The 23,691-nt window shown below is 45.1% G+C and overlaps 1 protein-coding gene across 1 annotated transcript; it reads left to right on the top strand.

Moving 5' to 3' along the window:
* Positions 1 to 262: 262 nt before the first annotated feature.
* LOC106606429 (suppressor of cytokine signaling 3) lies at positions 263 to 3,819 on the top strand. The gene is made up of 2 exons (XM_014202622.2): positions 263 to 496; positions 1,275 to 3,819. The coding sequence occupies exon 2, from the start codon at positions 1,435 to 1,437 to the stop codon at positions 2,071 to 2,073; it is 639 nt and encodes a 212-aa protein (XP_014058097.1). The 5' UTR covers positions 263 to 496; positions 1,275 to 1,434; the 3' UTR covers positions 2,074 to 3,819.
* Positions 3,820 to 23,691: the final 19,872 nt, after the last annotated feature.

Raw genomic sequence — 23,691 nt, 5'->3', positions numbered from 1 at the left:
ATAACATTACTTTTACCAGCAAAGCTAATACAAAACGGCGATAACAGACAGTTTTTACACGCAATTCGCTGCAGGAAAAGTTATTGCTTGGAACTCCATAACTTCATTTTGGAGGAACAGCGGGGGAGGGGAGGACTTCTCTGTTGAATACCAGGAATCGTCCTTTAAAAAAAACTATTTCTTACTGACAATCTGCCAAGAGGCCCTTACTGGAAAAACAAGGGGGTGGAGCCTCCCGACACATTATGAGCGCTACTCGCAAGCGCTGCGCGATCATTAAAGAGGCAAATGATGTACGAGCAACGTCCAGTCAGTCCAAGGTAGAACACAGACAAAGGACAACTGACACTATAAAGGACATTGCACATCAGGAAGGATACAATTGTTACAATTTGAACAACACAAGATATCAAGCTCAAGGAAACAAATATACTCAAGCGATTGAAGCAATTGGATAAACTTTCAAAGTTCCAAGTACAGAGAGAAACCGTAAAAGGTAAGAAATAAGACATTCTATTGTTTAAAAGTAGCAAAGGCGAAGACAATGTATCATTATAAATCATTAGCAATTTTTTTCATGGGACTTTTCATGGGACTTTTGTATGCAACAGTTGAAGGATTCCGCTCAGTAGCCAGCTCGACTTTACTGGAACTGACCGCGGTGACTGAGCCGGAGGGCAGAGATAAAAAAAAAAACTTTCCTGTAAATGAGCAGGACAGAGTACACGGCAGGCAAATTGCAAAACACGTCTATTCTACTGAAATATAATGTTTTCACTTTTCACATACAATCGCCATATAGGCGTTTTGTTGTAAGTAATATGGTTATAAATCATGTAGCAGTGCGTAATTGGAGTGACGATAGCAACATGAGCGGTGTTGAATCATATTACTTCGTGTGGTTCTCAATAGTCCGCTACAGGACAAAAAATAGCCAGGGCCTCATTGGTAAAAATGTTCCACTATGTAACCAGAGAATTTAATTAGAATCTTTGAAATAATAACCAAAGCATAATCTTTGCCTGAGAGCTACATGGGTTGAGGAGTATTAGATTACTCTCAGTCCTAAAACAATTACACTATAAATAAACCTTTTATCGACTGTTATTTATTTCTATAATTAAAATGATAGAACTGAATATCTTGAGTTCATAAACTAAACGTCAGTTATTTGGATCATATTGCCAAATGCCCTGAGGTCCACTCAATGCCCAAATCAGTCCACTCTGAGCAGATACTTTGGACACTGATGATTTTCTCTGCTTTTTCTCCAGGACTATCCTCTCCAGACACAACAACAACAAAACTAAAGGCCTTGACCTCTGTAGGGAGATTCGTGACCTCTACTCTCCGACCTCCTCCTTCTAGTCTTCTGTTGTCTGTGTGGTGCCCAGTGCTCACCAGGCAGGTCGCAAAGAAGCAGTGTGCAGCGCCATGGTAGCCCACAGCAAGTTTGACTCCGTCATGAGCAGCAGCCCCTTCAACACCACCATGCGGCTGCCTCACCGTTACAAGACCTTCAGCTCCAAGGTGCAGTACCAGCTCGTCGTCACCACCCTGCACAAGCTCCAGGAGAGCGGCTTCTACTGGGGCTCTATCAATGGCAAGGAGGCCAACGCCATGCTGGCCACCGAGTCCGTCGGCACCTTCCTGATCCGCGACAGCTCCGACAACCGACACTTCTTCACGCTCAGCGTCAAGACGGCGTCTGGCACCAAGAACCTGCGCATCCAGTGTGACTCTGGGTCCTTCTTACTTCAGACGGACCCCAAGAGCATGCAGGCTGTGCCCCGCTTCGACTGCGTGCTCAAGCTGGTCCACCACTACATGCCACCCACCAAAGGGGCTTCGTTGGTGGAGAAAAACACGAGGGGAGGGAACGCCTCCTACTACATCTACTCTGGAGGGGAGAAGATCCCTCTGGAGCTCCTCAAACCTTTCTCCTCCACTATGTCCAGCCTGCAGCACCTGTGTAGGAAAACAGTCAACGGACACCTGGACATATCCAGCAAACGGGACCAGCTTCCCCACCCGCTCAAAGAGTTCCTGCAGGAGTACGACGCGCCCATCTAGGCCCCTCTCTGGACATGTAGTGCCTCGATGGCATCAGACTTGATGAAGGCGTTATGAAGGGGACTTGGGCCGGTGTGAGAGACAGTGTGGCAGTACCCCACAGAACTGGGGGGGGGGGAATATGACTGTCTGTATCTGTGTCTTAGAGGGATGGTTCACCCACATCAGGGTGCCGAGGCAGAGGGGAAGGCAGCAACATGAGTCAGTCTGAGACAGTAAGAAGAAGATGCTTGGTATTGTGGTTCTCATAAGGGCTGTACTGTACCTGTCTCCCAAGCCCAGGAGTGATATAACGTTACCATGAGGAGTAGAGCTATACTGGTCCAACGTCAGCCAGTCACTCTCAACAGGCTGCCAACCAAAAGACAAGAGGTGGGCGTCGTCATCAGACTTTCCAGTCTCATTCATGCAGAGAGAGAGAGAGAGAAAGAGAGAGAGAGAGACAGAAAGAGAGAGAAGGAGAGAGAGAGAGAGAAAGGAGGACTGGTTCATTGAGAGGCTAAACGGACAGTCGGCGTGCTGCTAATTGGTTCAGATGTGTGTCAGTCAGGCCTTCGATTGGACCAGAAAATAACTATTTCCCAACCTCAACTCTAACCTCACTGCATGACTAATAACTTCCTCCTGTGGTCTGCTCTCTCTCTTCAGTCGATGAAGGCTCTGAGCCAGCATCTTGCCTGCCTTCACACCTCTGACGAAGCACACATTCCCACTGCTGCTACCCATGGGGTCTGGCTGTGGCACGGCACCGGCCTGAGAGACACACACAAACACACCAGCCTCTCCTATCCATTCAACTATTACAGCAGGATGGGCTGTAATGACTGTCCTTAGCTGGCTGTTGGATATTAGTCATGGACATTAGCCCTGAGCCTGGAAGTATTAAACGCGTTTGTCGGAGCACCAAGCATTTTGGCCTCCTCTGGGAAAACTGGGATCTCTGTCTCAGCCTTGCCAGGAAGCTGCCTAGCAACCGGAATTCTAACCCATGTTCCAAAGGGGACATTTAACGTCACCACCTCCAACATTACACTTTGAATCAATTTTTGTGTATTTCGTTAGGAAAAAAAGCCAGAACTGCAAACCAATTATGACCCAATGTTACAGAAGTGTGAAGCACACAAATGGCCGAATGGAGAAAATGATATTTGAGACTTAAGGTGTTGAAGATGTGTGTAATGATTGGTTGATTGGCAGGGCTTTTGATTTGAACATGCCAAACCTGCCCTGAACTCACCAACAAAACAGTTTCTTGACCGAACAACAAATACTTGCATGACAAAAAAATGAATGAGGGGTTGCTTTTATACTTGAGATAATAACATCACTATATACAGAGGAAATAGAGTCCGGGTAGGCCCTCAGTGGATAGGAAATATACACCGATGAATGTGGTGGTATTTGTGCCACAGACAGGATACCAGATATCACTTGCTATTGAATGTATTAAAATCTGAGAATCGCTCTTCCTCTCAAAGAGAGCATCTAAGGTTCATCCTGTTCAATTTATGTTTCTTAAAACCAGACAATGTTTACATGACTGACAGAAAAATGCAAACAGGTTTTCTCCTATCTTTTATAAAGATATTCATTATTGTCTAGCCCGGTGACTGGCTGCAGTAGAAGCATGAACGAGTTTGAAGAAAAAGAGATCGCAGAAGCAAGCAGAACTAAAAACTTTGCACATATTTATATTCATATGACATTTCAATAATTTATAATAAAGAGCACTATTTTTTTAATGAATGACATCCTTGTGTGATCTTATTTTGGGGGGGGGGGGGTCTACATCATACATGACTATACGTTTGGGTATTTTACACTAGATTCTCATCACTACACGTCTAAAACATCCCACCTTTAGTTAATCACACAAGAAGTCAGAATACATAACATCAAAACAGCTGGGTAGAAATAATGTTGTATTCGTATTCATTTCATCGTTGTTTACTACGTTCATTGGACAGGAACCATGCACATGAATTAACATTGAATGACTTAGCCAGCCGCAACACCGCAAACATCAGCACATAGAGTATCAGACAATTCAAATTAAGATTTTGATCTTTTCATTATTATTTCACTAACAACTAGACTTTTAGGGTGCAATTTCCCAGACACAGGAGCCTAATCCTGGACTCAAACGAGCTTTTTAGTCCTGGACTAGGCTTAACCTGTGTCTGAGAAACCAGCCCCTAAAGGGACTGTTATCTAAACAGATCAGGAAACATTTCTCTCAGTATCTAATCTGTTGTCTAAGCCCCTCCCTTTACCATGCAAAGTGTTTGGTGGATCCAGAGAATTACACTAGAAGTGATAGAGTAATGTCCCCGCCCCAAGCCTCTGTTCCAGTGAAAGAGGATTAACCTCTCTTAAACACTGTATAGCGACAATTCAGTGGAGGCTGCTGAGGAGAGAACGGTTCATAATAATGGATTTAAAAAAAGATATATATATATTTTTTAACTAGGCAAGTCAGTTAAGAACAAATTCTTATTTACAATGGCGGCCTACCCCGGCCAAACCCGGGACAACGCTGGGCCAATTGTGCGCCGCCCTATCAAGGCCGGTAGCCTGGATTCAAACCAGGGTATCTGTAGTGACACGTCCAGCACTGAGATGCAGTGCCTTAGACCGCTGGAGTATAATGGTATCAAACACGTGTGTATATATATATATATAATGACTGTCAATGACTGTATATATATATACACTGCTCAAAAAAATAAAGGGAACACTAAAATAACACATCCTAGATCTGAATGAATGAAATAATCTTATTAAATACTTTTTTCTTTACATAGTTGAATGTGCTGACAACAAAATCACACAAAAATAATCAATGGAAATCCAATTTATCAACCCATCGAGGTCTGGATTTGGAGTCACACCCAAAATTAAAATGGAAAATCACACTACAGGCTGATCCAACTTTGATGTAATGTCCTTAAAACAAGTCAAAATTAGGCTAAGTAGTGTGTGTGGCCTCCACGTGCCTGTATGACCTCCCTACAACGCCTGGGCATGCTCCTGATGAGGTGGCAGATGGTCTCCTGAGGGATCTCCTCCCAGACCTGGACAAAAGCATCCGCCAACTCCTGGACAGTCTGTGGTGCAACGTGGCGTTGGTGGATGGAGCGAGACATGATGTCCCAGATGTGCTCAATTGGATTCAGGTCTGGGGAACGGGCGGGCCAGTCCATAGCATCAATGCCTTCCTCGTGCAGGAACTGCTGACACACTCCAGCCACATGAGGTCTAGCATTGTCTTGCATTAGGAGGAACCCAGGGCCAACCGCACCAGCATATGGTCTCACAAGGGGTCTGAGGATCTCATCTCGGTACCTAATGGCAGTCAGGCTACCTCTGGCGAGCACATGGAGGGCTGTGCGGCCCCCCAAAGAAATGCCACCCCACACCATGACTGACCCACCGCCAAACCGGTCATGCTGGAGGATGTTGCAGGCAGCAGAACGTTCTCCACGGCGTCTCCAGACTCTGTCACGTGTGTCACATGTGCTCAGTGTGAACCTGCTTTCATCTGTGAAGAGCACAGTGCGCCAGTGGCGAATTTGCCAGTCTTGGTGTTCTCTGGCAAATGCCAAACGTCCTGCACGGTGTTGGGCTGTAAGCACAACCCCCACCTGTGGACGTCGGGCCCTCATACCACCCTCATGGAGTCTGTTTCTGACCGTTTGAGCAGACACATGCACATTTGTGGCCTGCTGGAGGTCATTTTGCAGGGCTCTGGCAGTGCTCCTCCTGCTCCTCCTTGCACAAAGGCTTGTGTGGGTTGTAGACTCCGTCTCATGCTACCACTAGAGTGAAAGCACCGCCAGCATTCAAAAGTGACCAAAACATCAACCAGGAAGCATAGGAACTGAGAAGTGGTCTGTGGTCCCCACCTGCAGAACCACTCCTTTATTGGGGGTGTCTTGCTAATTGCCTATAATTTCCACCTGTTGTCTATTCCATTTGCACAACAGCATTTGAAATGTATTGTCAATCAGTGTTGCTTCCAAAGTGGACAGTTTGATTTCACAGAAGTGTGATTGACTTGGAGTTACATTGTGTTGTTTAAGTGTTCCCTATATTTTTTGGAGCAGTGTATATATATATATATATATATATATATATATATATATATTTTACATGCTTGAAACCATTCCATTCACAGCACAAACCAATCTGTGACCAGGTTACTAAAACACAGGCCCTAGACACATTATTACCCCTGCATCCACCACACCACCCAAAGGAATAGGGTGAAGTTGCCCCTAGATGCTGATCTTGGGTCAGTTCAGCATTTTCTCCACTAATGGTTAGGGTTGATTGGGGGCAGGGGGAAGCTCATCCTAGATCTGTATCTAAGGGGAAACTTCACCCTGGAGCCAACCAAAAGGGACCTAAACAGAAACAACGCTAATTCTAATTCTTGTTTACAATACCCTGCTACAGCCACACCCGTAATCAAGCCTTATGCCTATTGCCCTCCAAAACAATGTGTTGTCAGTCTCTGGGACTATGTGTTGTCAGTCTCTGGGACTATGTGTTGTCAGTCTCTGGGACTATGTGTTGTCAGTCTCTGGGACTATGTGTTGTCAGTCTCTTGGACTATGTGTTGTCAGTCTCTTGGACTATGTGTTGTCAGTCGGGCCATATAGAAGAGAAGTAAATATATACACACAAGGACACACAGGCTTGTGTGTGTGTGTGTGTGTCTGTGTCTGTGTGCCGGCCATGACCATGAATCCAGCCCTCTCAGATGACATGTTCTGTGTTGTGGTTCACTTATCAGGAAATGAATTCAACTGGCATTTAAAACGACCTAGAACTAGACATCTGTGTTCCTGCTTGAAGGAACAGTGTGTGAGTCTGTCTGTGTTCCTGCTTGAAGGAACAGTGTGTGAGTCTGTCTGTGTTCCTGCTTGAAGGAACAGTGTGTGTATCTGTCTGTGTTCCTGCTTGAAGGAACAGTGTGTGTATTTGTCTGTGTTCCTGCTTGAAGGAACAGTGTGTGTATCTGTCTGTGTTCCTGCTTGAAGGAACAGTGTGTATCTGTCTGTGTTCCTGCTTGAAGGAACAGTGTGTGTATCTGTCTGTGTTCCTGCTTGAAGGAACAGTGTGTGAGTCTGTCTGTGTTCCTGCTTGAAGGAACAGTGTGTGTATCTGTCTGTGTTCCTGCTTGAAGGAACAGTGTGTGTATCTGTCTGTGTTCCTGCTTGAAGGAACACTGTGTGTATCTGTCTGTGTTCCTGCTTGAAGGAACAGTGTGTGTATCTGTCTGTGTTCCTGCTTGAAGGAACAGTGTGTATCTGTCTGTGTTCCTGCTTGAAGGAACAGTGTGTGTATCTGTCTGTGTTCCTGCTTGAAGGAACAGTGTGTGAGTCTGTCTGTGTTTCTGCTTGAAGGAACAGTGTGTGTATCTGTCTGTGTTCCTGCTTGAAGGAACAGTGTGTGTATCTGTCTGTGTTCCTGCTTGAAGGAACAGTGTGTGTATCTGTCTGTGTTCCTGCTTGAAGGAACAGTGTGTATCTGTCTGTGTTCCTGCTTGAAGGAACAGTGTGTGTATCTGTCTGTGTTCCTGCTTAAAGGAACAGTGTGTGTATCTGTCTGTGTTCCTGCTTGAAGGAACAGTGTGTGAGTCTGTCTGAAGAACCATGTCATATCGATACAGAAAGAAAGAGGTGTGTTTGTGTTCTGCTCTTCCTCTCTAGTGTCTGTTACATGGGAGAGAGGTGTTGGTCAGTTGGTTGGTGTCCTGTGATACAGACAATAAGCATTGACTTGGCAGTGGTCCCACTACAGAGGAGATCGTCAGTGGTTCTTGGACCTGAATAAGTAACGTTCTACCATGTTTATGGATACTCCTGAATGTATTGTGAATAATGATGAGTGAGAAAGTTACAGACATACTAATATCATACCCCCCCCCCCAAAAAAATGCTAACCTCCCCTGTTATTGTAATGGTGAGAGGTTAGCATGTCTTGGGGGTATGATATCAAATGCTAACCTCCCCTGTTATTGTAATGGTGAGAGGTTAGCATGTCATGGGGGTATGATATAAAATGCTAACCTCCCCTGTTATTGTAATGGTGAGAGGTTAGCATGTCATGGGGGTATGATATTTGTATGTCTAACTTGTTCACTCATCATTATTCACTATTCATTCAGGACTATCCATAATCATGGTAGCATCCACTTGAATGTAGAAGTGTTTAGAAACATATTCTATTCTTATTTACAATAAAAATGACTCCAAAATGACACAATACATTATTTACCACAAATTTCTATTGGGCACAGAATAATCTTAAACATAATTTAAACTAACAGCAAATGCATCCAACAAATGTGTGGAGTCACAAGCTTGATGTAGTCATTGTGTGCTATGGGACCAAGTACGTAACGTTTTACTACTTTAATACACATAAGTGAATTTGTCCCAATCATTTTGGTCTCCTAAAATAAACGGACTATGTACAAAAAGTTATGTAATTTCTAAACGGTTCACCCGATATAGATGAAAATAACCTCAAATAAAGCTGACTGTCTGCGCTTTAACCTCACAGTCAGTGTATAATGTCAAATCCAAAGTGCTGGAGTACAAAGCCAAAACAACAACAAATGTGTCACTGTCCCAATACTTTTGGAGCTCACTGTATCCTCCACTGTAATGAGAGAGTGCAGCCAGGAATCTTAGGCTTGGTCCCACATGGCACCATATTCCCTATATTATAGTGCACTACTAGGGTACGATTTGGGATGTACACTTAGTTTGCACACTACAATTTTCTGAATTGATGTATAGCTGGCCTGGAACCTGCACTACAAACTTCTATATTCAACCTATTTACGGTAAGGAGCTCCCAGCCTCTGCTCTCTCCTACTTGCTTTCAGTGCAGTTTATTGTTTCTGCTCAGCTAACAGCCAATCTAGGAGGTTAAGAGACCCGTGGAGTCTCTGAGGTGATTTGTAGTATGCAGGGGCGTTGTGAGTATGACCGGTAAAACACCACACATGCTTTTCTCTGTAATTGTGCCACTGAGGTGAGATCTAAGGGATTTAAGCTATAACTGTTTACAGGTGAAACAGTCATTTACAGCCACTATGTGAATCACAGTAATACACTGAACTACTGCATAGTGATACAGTATAGGTAAATATAGGTACAGTGGATATGTTTGGTTATTGTACTACATGTGTGTTGTACAGTACATAAACATCAATGACTTTGAAGAAAAAAACAGTAGACTGCAAAGTCTGTCAGGCCAGACTGATTCCAGATCAGCACTCCTACTCTGAGACGCTTTGTGAATGTGGGCCCTGTGAGTAGTGACATATGTGATAGAGTTGGAGATTCCAGAAGAGCCTGCACCCTGATGTCCTAATGAGAGATAGACAGGTCTATATTAGCATCAGACTAAATCATCTCCTTCCCTCTTATTCCCCACCTCATTCCCCTACCGGAGCACTGAGGGATGAGATTGTTGAGAGAGGAAACAACAGAGGGGAAAGTTGACAGAAGTGCTGAGTGATGGGAATGTACACAGACAGATCTGGGCTCAGGTGATGGTAGGTTTGTGTTACTGTGGTTTCTGATAGTTTACTGTACAGGATGCAGTGCTTGCACTTACACTCTGATCTAGGAGGACATGCGTTCTGTTGACAACGGGACGCTAGTATTTATTCACTTGTAACTTATCTAAACTACCTGAAACAGTCTCCATTTAAGACACAGAAATGGATATCAATCTATCAGTATAATCACATGTTGTACTACTATCCCATGCGGAGTTTTCAGATGATTTAAAGAGATATAATACTATTAATTAAGAAATATATACAGTACCAGTCAAAAGTTTGGACACACCTACTCATTCAAGGGTTTTTCTTTATTTTTACTATTTTCTATATTGTAGAACAATAGTGAAGACATTAGAACTATGAAATAACACATATGGAATCATGTAGTGTAAAACAAATCAAAATATAGTTTATATTTTAGATTCTTCAATGGAGCCACCCTTTGCCTTGAGGACAACTTTGCACACTCTTGGCATTCTCTCAACCAGCTTCATGAGGTAGTCACCTGGAATGCATTTGAATTAACAGGTGTGCCTTGTTAAAAGTTAATTTGTGGAATTTCTTTCCTTCTTAATGTGTTTGAGCCAATCAGTTATATATCAATGTATATGTATTTTTTTAACAATTGTTTTTATTGAGTCACTTCAACAGCAGTACAATCAATGAGAAACAATACTGTTTGATGTAATACTAATATTATGTGGAGGGTACAGTTAATGAGAATATATGGACCAAAGGACTCCACAGAGGTCACAAAATGAGGCCTCAAACTCTTAAATAACAATGTTAATCCTGCTGTTGAAAGGTCTACTGCAGTTTTCATTTACATTGATACTCTTATCAAAATTCTGCAGTACTTGGTCATGTGATTCCAGAGAAGGAAATGGTACACAGGGGAGTCACTATAGTTTCGCAAGACTTCATGCCATCATAATATCACCATGTTCTCTGTATCTCCCCGCCCACAGTCTGAGTCAAGTCTTTGTTTCTAGGACAGTGAGAAACGTTTGCAAACAGGTTTTTCTAAGGAAGTGCCTAATTTACTGGTGTATTTAAGCGTCATTGATGACACAGACCACAGCTTGTTCTTTTTGTACTGAACTGAGAGAAATGGACTGTGATGTTGAAAATAGTTCACTGTATGTACTAACAGTGAGGGTGAAACTGAGAACATTAGATTAGATTAGATACGTGATCAGAAACGTTGAAACGTTGAACAATTCTAAGTCTATGGTAAGGCAATCACTTACCTGACAACAAATGTTTTTTTCCTCTATACTTCTCTGGAATCACATGCATTACTTAAATTTACCTGTCACGTCCTGACCATAGAAAGCTTTTATTTTCTATGGTAGAGTAGATCAGGGCGTGACAGGGGGTTTTGTCTTGTTTATTTATGTCTATGTTGGTTCTAGTTTATTTTTTCTGTGCTGGGTTTTTGTCTAGTTTCTGTATTTCTATGTGGGGTTCTAGTTTCTGTATTTCTATGTTTTTTGGGGGGGGATGATCTCCAATTACAGGCAGCTGGTCATCGTTGTCTCTAATTGGGGATCATATTTAAGTTGTTGTTTTTCCCACTTGGTTTTGTGGGAGATTATTTTGAGTAAGTGTATGTTGCACCTCTTCATCACGGTTTGTTGTGTTGTTCATTAGTTTATTTGTATGTCTTGCATAGTTTCACAGTTATAATAAAATGTGGAACGATACACACGCTGCGCTTTGGTCCCATTCTTCAGACAGCCGTGACATTACCCTAAATTTCTCTCTTATTAATTCACTTTAAATGACATTAAATTGCAGGGTATTCAAGCATGACATCAGCAATTTATTGGAAATTAACACATACATATCAACTCAGTTTGACATCTGAGGGCAACTCAAGTTTTAACATATGAATAGTTCCAAAATGTCCCCCAGTAAAAACCAGCCTACATTAATACGAAACAAATTAACGTATCCACAATTGAAGTTTTACAGAATATAAAATAACTTCTAGCAATTGTTTATGTTTATGGACTCCTATGTCCTTGCTACTAGGTTTGTACTAAATATGATACTATTTAATTTCCCCAGAAAGGTTTATCTTAACCTTTATGATTTTATTGAGCCTTATCGGTATCATTGTTATAGGCTGTCAGGTGATATAAATTATCTTTTACAGCAGAGGATGGATTTTCCTTTGAAGAACCCATGCATGGGTGGACTGGGACCAGAAATTGGCTTTGGCATTTCTGACAAAACAGACCATTTTATTTATTTTGAGTCCCCCACAATGGCCCATTTTTTCCCCCCTCAAGGCACCCATTAATAGCTAGATAATTATTATTTTGCGGACAAAAAACTAAATCATACAGGCCCACTAGACAAAAAATGGACCATCCCCTATGGCATTTTCCTGAATGCCAGATGGCCAGTCCGCCCTGAACCCATGGTAATAAGTCTAAAGAAAGAGAAAATCAGGACAGAAGAAAAAGGATATCAAAGTGAAACAGTTCTCTAAAGACACAAGAGACAATAATACAAGAAACAACACTTCTGTAGCTTGTCAACTATGTGTCTGTCTATCCCTGTTCTCTCCTCTCTGCACAGGCCATACAAACGCTTCACACCGCGTGCCCGCTGCCACTCTAACCTGGTGGTCCCAGCGCGCACGACCCATGTGGAGTTCCAGGTCTCCGGCAGCCTCTGGAACTGCCGGTCTGTAGCCAACAAGGCTGAGTTCATCTCAGCCTATGCTACCCTCCAGTCCCTAGACTTCCTGGCGCTGACGGAAACATGGATTACCACAGATAACACTGCTACTCCTACTGCTCTCTCTTCGTCTGCCCACGTGTTCTCGCATACCCCTAGAGCATCGAGCCAGCGGGGTGGTGGCACTGGAATCCTCATCTCTCCCAAGTGGACATTCTCTCTTTCTCCCCTGACCCATCTGTCTATCTCCTCATTTGTATTCCATGCTGTCACAGTTACCAGCCCTTTCAAGCTTAACATCCTTATCATTTATCGCCCTCCAGGTTCCCTTGGAGAGTTCATCAATGAGCTTGACGCCTTGATAAGTTCCTTTCCTGAGGATGGCTCACCTCTCACAGTTCTGGGTGACTTTAACCTCCCCACGTCTACCTTTGACTCATTCCTCTCTGCCTCCTTCTTTCCACTCCTCTCCTCTTTTGACCTCACCCTCTCACCTTCCCCCCTACTCACAAGGCAGGCAATACGCTTGACCTCATCTTTACTAGATGCTGTTCTTCCACTAATCTCATTGCAACTCCCCTCCAAATCTCCGACCACTACCTTGTATCCTTTTCCCTCTTGCTCTCATCTAACACTCACGCTGCCCCTACTCGGATGGTATTGCGCCGTCCCAACCTTCGCTCTCTCTCTCCCGCTACTCTCTCCTCTTCCATCCTATCATCTCTTCCCTCTGCTCAAACCTTCTCCAACCTATCTCCTGATTCTGCCTCCTCAACCCTCCTCTCCTCCCTTTCTGCATCCTTTGATTTTCTCTGTCCCCTATCCTCCAGGCCGGCTCGGTCCTCCCCTCCTGCTCCGTGGCTCGACGACTCACTACGAGCTCACAGAACAGGGCTCCGGGCAGCCGAGCAGAAATGGAGGAAAACTCGCCTCCCTGCGGACCTGGCATCCTTTCACTCCCTCCTCTCTACATTCTCATCTTCTGTCTCTGCTGCTAAAGCCACTTTCTACCACTCTAAATTCCAAGCATCTGCCTCTAACCCTAGGAAGCTCTTTGCTACCTTCTCCTCCCTCCTGAATCCTCCTCCCCCCCCCCCCTCCTCCCTCTCTGCAGATGACTTCGTCAACCATTTTGAAAAGACGGTTGACGATATCCGATCCTCGTTTGCTAAGTCAAACGACACCGCTGGTCCTGCTCACACTGCCCTACCCTGTGCTTTGACCTCTTTCTCCCCTCTCTCTCCAGATGAAATCTCGTGTCTTGTGACGGCCGGCCGCCCAACAACCTGCCCACTTGACCCTATCCCCTCCTCTCTTCTCCAGACCATTTCCGGAGACCTTCTCCCCTTCCTCACCTCGCTCATCAACTCATCCTTGACCGCTGGCTACGTCCCTTCCGTCTTCAAGAGAGCGAGAGTTGCACCCCTTCTGAAAAAACCTACACTCGATCCCTCCGATGTCAACAACTACAGACCAGTATCCCTTCTTTCTTTTCTCTCCAAAACTGTTGAACGTGCCGTCCTTGGCCAGCTTTCCTGCTATCTCTCTCAGAATGACCTTCTTGATCCTGATCAGTCAGGTTTCAAGACTGGGCATTCAACTGAGACTGCTCTTCTCTGTGTCACGGAGGCTCTCCGCACTGCTAAAGCTAACTCTCTCTCCTCTGCTCTCATCCTTCTAGACCTATCTGCTGCCTTTGATACTGTGAACCATCAGATCCTCCTCTCCACCCTCTCCGAGTTGGGCATCTCCGGCGCGGCCCACGCTTGGATTGTGTCCTACCTGACAGGTCGCTCCTACCAGGTGGCGTGGCGAGTATCTGTCTCCGCACCATGCGCTCTCACCACTGGTGTCCCCCAGGGCTCTGTTCTAGGCCCTCTCCTATTCTCGCTATACACCAAGTCACTTGGCTCTGTCATATCCTCACATGGTCTCTCCTATCATTGCTATGCAGACGACACACAATTAATCTTCTCCTTTCCCCCCTTCTGATAACCAGGCGGCGAATCGCATCTCTGCATGTCTGTCAGACATATCAGTGTGGATGACGGATCACCAGCTCAAGCTGAACCTCGGCAAGACGGAGCTGCTCTTCCTCCCGGGGAAGGACTGCCCGTTCCATGATCTCGCCATCACGGTTGACAACTCCCTTGTGTCCTCCTCCCAGAGTGCTAAGAACCTTGGCGTGATCCTGGACAACACCCTGTCGTTCTCCACTAACATCAAGGCGGTGACCCGATCCTGTAGGTTCATGCTCTACAACATTCGCAGAGTACGACCCTGCCTCACACAGGAAGCGGCGCAGGTCCTAATCCAGGCACTTGTCATCTCCCGTCTGGATTACTGCAACTCGCTGTTGGCTGGGCTCCCTGCCTGTGCCATTAAACCCCTACAACTCATCCAGAACGCCGCAGCCCGTCTGGTGTTCAACCTTCCCAAGTTCTCTCACGTCACCCCGCTCCTCCGCTCTCTCCACTGGCTTCCAGTTGAAGCTCGCATCCGCTACAAGACCATGGTGATTGCCTACGGAACTGGGAAGGGAACGGCACCTCCATACCTTCAGGCTCTGATCAGGCCCTACACCCAAACAAGGGCACTGCGTTCATCCACCTCTGGCCTGCTGGCCCCCCTACCTCTGAGGAAGCACAGTTCCCGCTCAGCCCAGTCAAAACTGTTCGCTGCTCTGGCACCCCAATGGTGGAACAAGCTCCCTCACGACGCCAGGACAGCGGAGTCAATCACCACCTTCCGGAGACACCTGAAACCCCACCTCTTTAAGGAATACCTAGGATAGGATAAAGTAATCCTTCTAACCCCCCCCCTTAAAAGATTTAGATGCACTATTGTAAAGTGGTTGTTCCACTAGATATCATAAGGTGAATGCACCAATTTGTAAGTCGCTCTGGATAAGAGCGTCTGCTAAATGACTTAAATGTAATGTAAAAGTCTATTAGATGGAGAGTTTCATAGAAGCATTCCATAACATGCTTCTATGTAATGGGTTGCTCATTTGTGTAAAGTCATATTCCCAAAAAATAAAAGCATGTTACGGAATGCATCTACGAACCTCTCCGTCTAATAGACATATCACCATGGGTTCAGGGGGCAGACTGGCAATCACATGTATCGACCTCAATCGGTCTTTGTTTAAGCTTGTTCTTTTCACCTATACACTTTTGTTGCGGCAGTCTTTTTGGGAGATATCATCACCTTTTCTTCTTGAGTCTCTTAGATGGACTCATAGTGGTGTATCTACTGGACAGACACGGAGCCATTGGTGTCTTAGGTGGACTCATAGTGATGTATCTACTGGACAGACACGGAGCCATTGGTGTCTTAGATGGACTCATAGTGGTGTATCTACTGGACAGACACGGAGCCATTGGTGTCTTAGATGGACTCATAGTGATGTATCTATTGGACAGACACTGAGCCATTGGTGTCTTAGATGGACTCATAGTGATGTATCTACTGGACAGACACGGAGCCATTGGTGTCTTAGATGGACTCATAGTGATGTATCTACTGGATAGACACGGAGCCATTGGTCTCTTAGATGGACTCATAGTGATGTATCTACTGGACAAAGATGGCGGCGGAGGAGATGGCCGCCGTTTTACGGTCTCCTAACCAATTGTGCTATTATGTGTTTTTTTTTGCTATATTTGTAAATTGTTTTGTACATAATGTTTCTGCAACCGTATCTTACGGCAGAAAAGAGCTTCTGGATATCAGGACAGCGATCACTCACCTCGGATTAGACAAAGATTTTTTCAACAACAACAACAACAACAAGCAGGACTCTCGCAATATTCTCCAAACACCCCACAGGGCAGACATCCCAAATATTTGCAAAAGGAAGCGATGCAGAGGACGAAGAGCCGGATGCCTTGTCCGGACTCGCAGAAGGCAACTAGGAAAGCTGCCGTTACCGTCAATATTACTCGCCAACGTGCAATCATAGGACTATAAACTAGACGAGGTACGATCACGAATATCCTACCAACGGGACATCAAAAACTGTCATATCCTATGTTTCACGGAATCATGGCTGGATACACGCTGCACCGGCAGGATAGAACAGCACACTCCGGTAAGACGAGGGGGGGCGGTCTGTGCATATTTGTAAACAACAGCTGGTGCACGAAATCTAAGGTAGTCTCTAGATTTTGCTCGCCTGAAGTAGAGTATATTGTGATAAATTGCAGGCCACACTACTTGCCTAGAGAGTTCTCAGCTATACTTTCGTGGCTGTTTATTTACCACCACAAACAGATGCTGGCACTAAGACCGCACTCAGTCAGCTGTATAAGGAAATAAGCAAACAGGAAACCACTCACCCAGAGGCGGCGCTCCTAGTGGCCGGATACTTTAATGCAGGGAAACTTAAATCAGTTCTACCAAATCTCTATCAACATGTTCAATGTGCAACCACAGGGAAAAAAATCTAGATCACCTGTACTCCACACACAGAGACGCATACAAAGCTCTCCCTCGCCCTCCATTTGGTAAATCCGACCACAACTCTATCCTGCTGATTCCTGCTTACAAGCAGAAATTAAAGCAGGAAACACCAGTGACTCGGTCTATAAAAAAAAATTGTCAGATGAAGCAGATGCTAAACTACAGGACTGTTTTGCTATCACAGACTGGAACATGTTCCGGGATTCTTCCGATGACATTGGCTTTATCAATAAGTGCATTGAGGACGTCGTCCCCACAGTGATTGTACATACATACCCGAACCAGAAACCATGGATTACAGGCAACATTCGCACTGAGCTAAAGGGTAGAGCTGCCACTTTCAAGGTGCGGGACTCTAACCCGGAAGCCTACAAGAAATCCCGCTATGCCCTGCGACGAACCATCAAAGAGGCAAAGCGTCAATACAGGGCTAAGATTGAATCATACTACACCGGCTCCAACGCTCGTCGGATGTGGCAGGGCTTGCAAACTATTACAGACTACAAAGGGAAGCACAGCCGCAAGCTGCCCAGTGACACAAGCCTACCAGACGAGCTAAATCACTTCTATGCTTGCTTCGAGGCAAGCAACACTGAGGCATGCATGAGAGCATCAGCTGTTCCGGACGACTGTGTGATCACGCTCTCTGTAGCCGACGTGAGTAAGTAACCTTTAAACAGGTCAACATACACAAGGCTGTGGGGTCAGACCGATTACCAGGACGTGTGTTCCGGGCATGTGCTGACCAACTGCCAGGTGTCTTCACTGACATTTTCAACATGTCCCTGATTGAGTCTGTAATACCAACATGCTTCAAGCAGACCACCATAGTCCCTGTGCCCAAGAACACAAAGGCAACCTGCCTAAATGACTACAGACCCGTTGCACTCACGTCCGAAGCCATGAAGTGCTTTGAAAGGCTGGTAATGGCTCACATCAACACCATTATCCCAGAAACCCTAGACCCACTCCAATTTGCATACCGCCCAAACAGATCCACAGATGATGCAATCTCTATTGCACTCTACACTGCCCATTCCCACCTGGACAAAAGGAACACCTATGTGAGAATGCTATTCATTGACTACAGCTCAGCGTTCAACACCATAGTACCCTCAAAGCTCAGCACTAAGCTAAAGAACCTGGGACTAAACACCTCCCTCTGCAACTGGATCCTGGACTTCCTGATGGGCCGCCCCCAGGTGGTGAGGGTAGGCAGCAACACATCTACCATGCTGATCCTCAACACTGGAGCTCCCCAGGGGTGCGTGCTCAGTCCCCTCCTGTACTCCCTGTTCACCCACGACTGCATGGCCACGCACGACTCCAACACCATCATTAAGTTTGCTGACAACACAACAGTGGTAGGCATGTTCACAGACAACGACGAGACAGCCTATAGGGAGGAGGTCAGAGACCTGGCCGGGTGGTGCCAGAATAACAACCTATCCCTCAACGTAACGAAGACTAAGGAGATGATTGTGGACTACAGGAAAAGGAGCACCGAGCACGTCCCCATTCTCATCGACGGGACTGTAGTGGTGTAGTTATGTGGTGTCCACATCAACAACAAACTAGAATGGTCCAAACACACCAAGACAGTCGTGAAGAGGGCACGACAAAGCCTATTCCCCCTCAGGAAACTAAAAAGATTTGCCATGGGTCCTGAGATCCTCAAAAGGTTCTACAGCTGCAACATTGAGAGCATCCTGACCGGTTGCATCACTGCCTGGTATGGCAATTGCTCGGCCTCCGACCGCAAGGCACTTCAGAGGGTAGTGCGTACGGCCCAGTACATCACTGGGGCCAAGCTTCCTGCCATCCAGGACCTCTATACCAGGCGGTGTCAGAGGAAGGCCCTGAAAATTGTCAAAGACCCCAGCCACCCCAGTCATAGACTGTTCTCTCTACTACCGCATGGCAAGCGGTACCGGATTGCCAAGTCTAGGACAAAAATGCTTCTCAACAGTTTTTACCCCCAAGCCATAAGACTCCTGAACAGGTAACCAAATGGTTACCTGGACTATTTGCATTGTGTGCCCCCCCAACCCCTCTTTTACGCTGCCGCTACTCTCTGTTTATCTTATATGCATAGTCACTTTAACTATACATTCATGTACATACTACCTCAATTGGTCCGACCAACCAGCACTCCCCCACATTGGCTAACCGGGCTATCTGCATTGTGTCCCACCACCCCCTCTTTTTACGCTACAGCTACTCTCTGTTCATCATATATGCATAGTCACTTTAACCATATCTACATGTACAGACTACCTCAATAAGCCTGACTAACCGGTGTCTGTATATAGCCTTGCTACTCTTATTTTCAAAGTATTTTTACTGTTGTTTTTATTTCTTTACTTACCTACACACACACACACACACACACACACACACACACACACACACACACACACACACACACACACACACACACACACACACACACACACACACACACACACACACACACACACACACCTTTTTTCCCGCACTATTGGTTAGGGCCTGTAAATAAGCATTTCACTGAAAGGTCTACACCTGATGTATTCGGGGCACGTGACAAATAAACTTTGATTTGATTTGATTTGACAGACACGGAGCCATGTATCTCTTTGTTTGCACAGAAATTTGACAAAAAAGAGAGTAGGAAACCAGCTTCTACTAACTGAGTAATAAACCAGCTTCTACTAACTGAGTAATAAACCAGCTTCTGCTAACTGAGTAAGAAACCAGATTCTGCTAACTGAGTAAGAAACCAGCTTCTGTACTAACTGAATAAGAAACCAGCTTCTGCTAACTGAATAAGAAACCAGCTTCTGCTAACTGAGTAAGAAACAAGATTCTGCTAACTGAGTAAGAAACCAGCTTCTGCTAACTGAATAAGAAACCAGCTTCTGCTAACTGAGTAAGAAACCAGATTCTGCTAACTGAATAAGAAACCAGCTTCTGCTAACTGAGTAAGAAACCAGATTCTGCCTACTGAGTAAGAAACCAGCTTCTGCTAGCTGAATAAGAAACCAGCTTCTGCTAACTGAGTAAGAAACCAGCTTCTATATTAACTGAGTAAGAAACCAGATTCTGTACTGAGTAAGAAACCAGCTTCTGCTAACTGAATAAGAAACCAGATTCTGCTAACTGAGTAAGAAACCAGATTCTGTACTAACTGAGGAAGAAACCAGATTCTGTACTAACTGAGTAAGAAACCAGATTCTGTACTAACTGAGTAAGAAACCAGATTCTGTACTAACTGAGTAAGAAACCAGATTCTGTACTAACTGAGTAAGAAACCAGATTCTGTACTAACTGAGTAAGAAACCAGCTTCTGTACTAATTGATCACCATGCCATGCCTCTCATACTGGTCATTCACTGCAAACCCCACAGTGTGACATAATGGGACAGAGTGTGACAGGAGAGGGAGTGTGACATAATGGGACAGAGTGTGACAGGAGAGGGAGTGTGACATAATGGGACAGAGTGTGACAGGAGAGGGAGTGTGACATAATGGGACAGAGTGTGACAGGAGAGGGAGTGTGACATAATGGGACAGAGTGTGACAGGAGAGGGAGTGTGACATAATGGGACAGAGTGTGACAGGAGAGGGAGTGTGACATAATGGGACAGAGTGTGACAGGAGAGGGAGTGTGACATAATGGGACAGAGTGTGACAGGAGAGGGAGTGTGACATAATGGGACAGAGTGTGACAGGAGAGGGAGTGTGACATAATGGGACAGAGTGTGACAGGAGAGGGAGTGTGACATTATGGGACAGAGTGTGACAGGAGAGGGAGTGTGACATAATGAGAGGGAGTGTGACATAATGGGACAGAGTGTGAGAGGAGAGGGAGTGTGACATAATGGGACAGAGTGTGACAGGAGAGGGAGTGTGACATTATGGGACAGAGTGTGACAGGAGAGGGAGTGTGACATAATGAGAGGGAGTGTGACATAATGGGACAGAGTGTGAGAGGAGAGGGAGTGTGACATAATGGGACAGAGTGTGACAGGAGAGGGAGTGTGACATAATGGGACAGTGTGACAGGAGAGGGAGTGTGACATAATGGGACAGAGTGTGAGAGGAGAGGGAGTGTGACATAATGGGACAGAGTGTGACAGGAGAGGGAGTGTGACATTATGGGACAGAGTGTGACAGGAGAGGGAGTGTGACATAATGGGACAGAGTGTGACATAATGGGACAGAGTGTGACAGGAGAGGGAGTGTGAAATAATGGGACAGAGTGTGAGAGAAGAGGGAGTGTGACATAATGGGACAGAGTGTGACAGGAGAGGGAGTGTGACATAATGGGACAGAGTGTGACAGGAGAGGGAGTGTGACATAATGGGACAGAGTGTGAGAGGAGAGGGAGTGTGACATAATGGGACAGAGTGTGAGAGGAGAGGGAGTGTGACATAATGGGACAGTGTGACAGGAGAGGGAGTGTGACATAATGGGACAGAGTGTGAGAGGAGAGGGAGTGTGATATAATGGGACAGAGTGTGAGAGGAGAGGGAGTGTGACATAATGGGACAGAGTGTGACAGGAGAGGGAGTGTGACATAATGGGACAGAGTGTGAGAGGAGAGGGAGTGTGACATAATGGGACAGAGTGTGAGAGGAGAGGGAGTGTGACATAATGGGACAGAGTGTGAGAGGAGAGGGAGTGTGACATAATGGGACAGAGTGTGACAGGAGAGGGAGTGTGAAATAATGGGACAGAGTGTGAGAGGAGAGGGAGTGTGACATAATGGGACAAAGTGTGACCGGAGAGGGAGTGGCCTGATTATACATCCACCACAGTTGCTGGAACCGTGCTGAAAAGGACAATGGGGAAATAAAATATCTGAGCAAGTATAGTTCGTTTTGGATTGGTCTGATAGTGGAAAAAGGGTATTAGAGAAGAGGAGGTAAAATTGGTTAGATTGGTTTGAACTGGTGGATCATGTAGAATTGTCAATGACCTTGTGCCCGAGGTTTCTGCACATAGACATCTAGACATCTCGCCCTTTCCAGCCAAGCGCCAAAGTCTTTGCACCTCCCTCCCGGCACATCTATATAAACTCACAGGAGACAGTCAGAGGACTTACACGGCGCAGGCAGACTGCAAAACCCTAATTCCAGGTTTGACTCTCCGTCTCACTCTCTGTTTACAATTCCACAACTGTGCGGTTGCCATGGCACCGCCCAGTCAATGAGCTCCAGATGCCAGGTCACTGAGCCAACCAGGGAGAGGGAGTGTGAGTCATCATGACCCGCCAGTCCCGCCCCTCTCCAGGCAGGGTAGTGCGGGCACACTCCTCCTAGTCCTGGATCAAGTCATTTACTGTACACTCTTCACTCCCTGTTCTCCACTCTCCCTAATCCGACCTCCTTTACTGTAAATATACTCCCCTCGGTCCATCTCCACTGTGCTTCCTCTCCAGTCTTAGTGCCACCATATATAGAATATAATAAAATAGGGTTAGACTTTATCATTTCATTCAGTTATAAACCCTCTAAAAGTCATTTAAAAACAGTTTGTTCACATGTATTAATCATTATTCCTGTTACATTTGTAAACAATAGAATAGAAAAAGATTCATATAATGCCTAGCTTCAAAACATGAAAGCTTTTTTACCTTTATTTAGGGAGTCACCATTGAGACCAGGGTCTCTTTCTCAAGGGAGCCCTGCATATACAATTCACAAGACAAAATCAAATCCTAATCAGACAATGTAAAGCAAACTAAAATTCAGCGCAACACAAATATTCAAATAAAACCGTTCCTCGGTAAGAAGTTCCCCAATCCATATTTTAAATTGCCCGAGCGACACCAGAACATCCAATTGTAATGTATTTTGCATTTGGATCCAGCAATGAGGTGCATTAAATCTAAAAGCGGATTTACCTTGTTCGGTGGAGACTCAAGGAACCTCAAGAGTTAACCAACCATGTGAACGGGTTTGGTGTCTCATGGAAGCTTGTGTAATAGAGCTTTGTAAAGGGAATAATGAAGTGATCTACATGACTTTAATGAGGACCAGCCAACTTTTTGATGCTTTATGCAGTGGTGAGTATGAAAACTGTCACCAGTGATAAAATGAATGGTGCTACTGTAGATGGCATCCAAAGTCTTAAGAGTAGTGGCTGCTGCAATCTGGTAAATGGTGTCACCAAAGTCAAGAACTGTCAGGAAAGTTGACTATACAATCTGCTTCTTGCTATTTAGGGAGAGGAAGGATCTATTTCAAAAAGAAGCCCACTTTAAATCTTAGCTTTTTAACTAGCTCATCAATATGTATTTTAAACATCAAATCTGTATATACTGAGTAATATCAATCACATTTATTTATAAAGCCCTTTTTACATCAGCCAATTTTTATTTAACCTTCATTTAACCTTCAGCCGATGTCTCAAAGTGCTGCACAGAAACCCGGCCTAAAACCCCAACAGCAAGCATGGTTGTTGAATGTCTACTTAATCTCTATACCCCACACATACAATTATCTGTACGATCCCTCAGTCAAGCAGAGAATTTCAATCACAGATTCAACCACACAGTACAGGGAGGTTTTCCAGTGCGTCACAAAGAAGGGCACCTATTGGTAGATGGGTAAAAAAACAGAAATTGAATACCCTTTTGAGCGCATGGTGAAGTTATTAATTACACTTTGGATTGTGTATCAATACACCCAGTCGCTAAAAGATACAAGCGTCCTTCCTAACTCAGTTGCTGTAGAGGAAGAAAACAGCTCAGGGATTTCACCGTCAGGCTAATGGTGAATTTAAAACATTTACATGGCCCCCACAACAGTATTTTTCCCTCTTGGGGACTTTAAAACAGTTACATAGCCCCCGTGTCAAGTGTCAGTTGTGCAGAAGTGAGGACAGAG

The sequence above is a fragment of the Salmo salar genome, chromosome ssa06 (genome assembly GCF_905237065.1).
Source record: "Salmo salar chromosome ssa06, Ssal_v3.1, whole genome shotgun sequence".
Classification (NCBI taxonomy): Eukaryota; Metazoa; Chordata; class Actinopteri; order Salmoniformes; family Salmonidae; genus Salmo; species Salmo salar.
This window is presented reverse-complemented; position numbering and strand designations above follow the sequence as displayed.

Bases quoted from the DNA above. Each gene is read 5' to 3' on its own strand.
- LOC106606429 (XM_014202622.2), top strand. From the start codon at position 1,435: ATGGTAGCCCACAGCAAGTTTGACTCCGTCATGAGCAGCAGCCCCTTC.